This window comes from Sinocyclocheilus rhinocerous, unplaced genomic scaffold (assembly GCF_001515625.1).
Source record: "Sinocyclocheilus rhinocerous isolate Xijiao unplaced genomic scaffold, SAMN03320098_v1.1 scaffold2049, whole genome shotgun sequence".
NCBI classification, from domain to species: Eukaryota; Metazoa; Chordata; class Actinopteri; order Cypriniformes; family Cyprinidae; genus Sinocyclocheilus; species Sinocyclocheilus rhinocerous.
In genome coordinates this window covers 190,915-195,012 of record NW_015659530.1, presented here as the reverse complement: position 1 = coordinate 195,012, position 4,098 = coordinate 190,915, and the positions used below count along the sequence as shown (strand labels likewise).

Sequence of the window (4,098 nt, the reverse complement as noted above, 5' to 3'; positions counted from 1 at the left end):
ATAAATAATTTGATGTACTATATGAATATTAATGTAGATGAATAAACAGTCACCTTTCACAATGTTCTTTTATGATACCTTACCTAATGCATTACCTAATAACAAATTGAACTTTTTTGCAAAATGTAACAATTATTTTTTTGAGGTTAAAATGTTTTTAAATGAATATTAATGTAGATGAACAATAAACATTTATAGTGTTTATTAATGACACCTAATGCAATGATTGCCTAATACCAAATTGAACCTTATTGTAAAATGTTACCATTATTGTTTTTTTTTGTTTGTTTGTTTTTTTAGGTTAAACTGTTTTTTAAATGAATATTAATGTATATGAACAATCAACTTTTACAGTGTTTATTAATGATACCTAATGCATTAATTACCTAATAACAAACTGAACTTTATTCTAAAATGTTATCATTTTTTTTGCATGTTAAAATGTTTTACGTTCATATAATAATGTAGATGAACAATCAACATTTACATGATCCCCTAATACATTACCTAATAACAAATTAAACCTTATACTAAAGTGTCATCATTATTTTTTACATGTTAAAATGTTTTAGATGAATATTAATGTAATCAACTTTTACTGTGTTTATTAATGATCCCCTAATGCATTACCTAATAACAAATTAAACCTTAAACTAAAGTGTCATTATACTTTTTTTACATGTTAAAATGTTACCATTATTGTTTTTTTGTTTTTGTTTTTAGGTTAAACTGTTTTTTAAATGAATATTAATGTAGATGAACAATCAACTTTTACTGTGTTTATTAATGATCCCCAAATGCATTACGCAATAACAAATTGAATCTTATTCTAAAGTGTTCGACTCCTGCACGTTTCAAAAATGTGTCTTGCTGTTTCATCAAACAGAATCACTTTTAAAATTGATTGTCCGGTTTAATGGATTTAATAGAGTAATACAAGTTATGAGTTTGGCCTTGTCTATTGCAATAACACTTTTTTATAGTTTTTAAAAAAGCAATTTGACAGTTCTCAGAAATGTTTTCCCCCACCTCAGGATTTTTACTTTTAGAAATCTCGCCACTACTATCCAGTCAAACTTGCAATTGATTCGAACTATAGTTGGAGCAAAGCACTCTGGCATATTCTTCACCCCTTTTTCTTCTACGCCAAACCATGAGAGCTAATCTTTATAACCTAGTAGAGGCCTCACCACTGTAATAACGCCAAACCAGCACGCCACCCACCCGTGTCCAGTCTCATTTTTGCACTGGGTACAAAAGTAATTGCTGTCTTTTCTGTTGTGCATTCTATTGCATGTTTTCATGATGAACAGAATAAAAGACAGAGCAGGAGAAGGCGGTAGGAATGTTATATCTGTGTTTCCTGTACCTTCTCCTTTGTGTGAGTTTTGATCAGGTGGGGTTCAGGGATGGTGCTGATGGTTGTGGGGCGGGGATGGAGCAGGGAGTTACTGATGTTGTTACTGATGTCTAGCCAGGGAGCAGAGTGTGCTGGTCTGTAGGAGCTGAAGCTGGGTTTGTAGGTGCTGTTGTGATCCCTCAGGCTAGGTAACATCATTCCACTTTCACCTGGTATACCTGTCCCTGCATGGGTGGTAGGAACATTCTCATCCATCTGAATGGCCTCTATAGTCCTAGCAGCTGCCACCGTGCTCCTTTGCTGGTGCCGTTTACGCAGCTTGTAGAAAGCTATGAGCATAACGGCAGCAAGCAGGGTGACTGCCACAAAGCAGCCAATGATGATCTTGGTTGTCTTCATGACCTCGTCAAGACTGGCAGGTGGGCTTGTCGTTACGCGTACAGTCGGCACCGAGACCTGTCGAGGCGTTTGAAGTAAAACGGTCGGCGTAGAGATAAAAACAGGCTGAAAGACGGAGGGGGAGGCGGTTACCGTCTTTGGCTTGATCACTTCCTGTGAGGTGGGCTCCACTTCCTCCACTGTAACCGTAGTGAAGTAACTCAGGTTAGAAGTGTTGAGCTCAGCTGCAGTCACATTCAGGTAGGCTGAAGCATTGGAGTTGCCAGCCATGTTGGTGACCATGCAGGTGTACACACCTGTATCTGCTGGCAGCACATTGGAGAAGTTTAGCGTCCCGTCATTGAGCACTGATATCCGTGGGTGATTAGAGCCATGGGTCAAAACTGTTCCATTTGGCAGGAGCCACCTAACTGATGACATGGGGGCTGTGCGACATTTCAGCTCAGCTACACGTTCAGCGGAGATGTTAAGATCCCTTGGGGCATCCAGGATGAAAGGTGCTGAGCACTGGAATGTGCTCTGGTCCACCTCTACCAGGTAGCGGCCACGCAGGTAAGCAGGGGTGTGGCAGCGTCCACAGCAGGTGGAATTAGTGGGAATGTACTCCCTCAGCCACCAGGCCAGCCACACCACATCACAGTCGCACCGCCAAGGGTTGTGGTGCAAATGGAGTTCCACCAGGTAACTCAAGGGTGCGAAAAGGTCATGGGGCAAAGAGCTAAGGTTATTATGAGCCAGGTTGAGCTCAACCAAGGCTGTGACATCATCAAACGCATTTCTCTCTATGGTTGTGATCCGAGAGTTCATAATCCACAGCTTTTTCAGGGATTTCAAACCCCTGAAGGACCCAGGTTTTATCTCTGGGAAGTAGTTCTCAGACATCTCTAGCTCCTCCAGCCCTACCAAAGGGGTCAGGACTGGCATCTCCCGCAGGTTACACATTCCAAGGTTTAAGTATTTCAAGTTGTATAATCCCTCAAAAGCTCCCTCAGAAATATACTCCAGCTTCTTTGACTCTCCCAGATCCAGACGCATTAGAGAGGGAACACGGTTGAATGCGTAGGAAGGTATGCTTTCGATAGGGTTGTTCCTGAGCCATAATTCCCGCAGTTTAGACAAGTACTCAAAAGCACCACTTGGGATCACTGTCAATCGGTTGTCGAATAGCTCCAGTGTGTTGAGGCTGTTGAGGCCGCTGAAGGCCCCCACTTCGATCTGCCGAATAGAGTTCCTACCCAGTTGTAGCACCTCCAGGTGACGGAGGTGTTGAAAGGTGCCAGCTTCAATTGTCTCTATGCTGTTCTCCATCAGGTTTAAATGCCGTGTGGTGGCAGGAATGCCTGGGGGCACTCGAACCAGGCTGCGCCTGGTGCACACCACCTTAACGAACTGGTTACCACAGGAGCAAACACCAGGGCAGGTCAGTGGTCCGGAGGGGGCTGCGCGCACACTCCACGATCGCACTATGAGGTAGACTGCACAGAGCAGGGCTGCGTTCCAGGCACGGTGCACAGTTACCTGCCAAAAGAGACTCATGATGTGGCACGTTCATAATTCAACATCGCGTGGGGATTCGGCTGGGGTACGGAGAACAGTGGCCCTACCCTGGTTTGAGCAAGACTCTGCATCTGTTTGCCATCGACAGTGCAGGATGGTGCTGCGTTAAACACAGAGAGGAAAAGAGAGGGAGAGATGGGGGGGCAGAGAAAAAGATGAGTGGAGAAGGGAAAAAGCTGACCTACAGAATAAATATGTTGAAAAAGAAGGCACCTACCTCATTAGCTCAGAGTTGTCCTTAGAATAATCCTTTATTTTGAAGCAAACCCCCAGCACTGTTCACGCATGTTTCCCACTAAGATCACTGCACAGAATTTTCAGTTATTTCGCTTATAAAAGTAAAGTGGATCGTGAACTGATTTGACAAAATGGCCCCTATTAATTCCAGAGAGAAGCGGCATTCAGAGAAACTGGTTCAAGAGGTAAGGCCCAGTCAGCTAAGCAGGTGCACGGATCCAGTCAGCTTGGAAAAGATCTCCTCTCAGCTCCCCCATTGATTGTCCTTGGAAGGCGACGCTGAATACCACTGAACAATTTTCACAAGACTCCATTGCCGAAGTACATGCACATTAAGCCAAGAAAAATATAAAAAGAGAAAAAGGAGAAAACAGAAGAGGGAAAAAATCCCAAAGTCTTCTCAGATTCGTCTTTCCCCTTCGCAGTAGACTAAGCTGTTTTTTTTTTAGTTTGCCATCGTCCACCCCCCACAACACTTGTTCAGCTGATTAGCCGTGCGTTGATGAATCCAAAAAGGCTAACAGACGTACACTGCGGTCATTCCA

At 43.1% G+C, this 4,098-nt stretch overlaps 1 protein-coding gene across 1 annotated transcript; it reads right to left on the bottom strand.

Annotated features, from left to right (window-relative positions):
- Positions 1-1,241: 1,241 nt before the first annotated feature.
- LOC107723939 (leucine-rich repeat-containing protein 4-like) lies at positions 1,242-4,083 on the bottom strand. Its single transcript, XM_016532669.1, has 2 exons — positions 3,534-4,083; positions 1,242-3,416 (listed from the first exon to the last, which is right to left on the bottom strand). Exon 2 carries the CDS (start codon positions 3,293-3,295, stop codon positions 1,349-1,351), a length of 1,947 nt encoding a protein of 648 aa, XP_016388155.1. The 5' UTR covers positions 3,296-3,416; positions 3,534-4,083; the 3' UTR covers positions 1,242-1,348.
- Positions 4,084-4,098: the final 15 nt, after the last annotated feature.

Excerpts from the sequence above, each read along its gene's own strand:
- LOC107723939 (XM_016532669.1), bottom strand. The coding sequence starts at position 3,295 with ATGAGTCTCTTTTGGCAGGTAACTGTGCACCGTGCCTGGAACGCAGCC.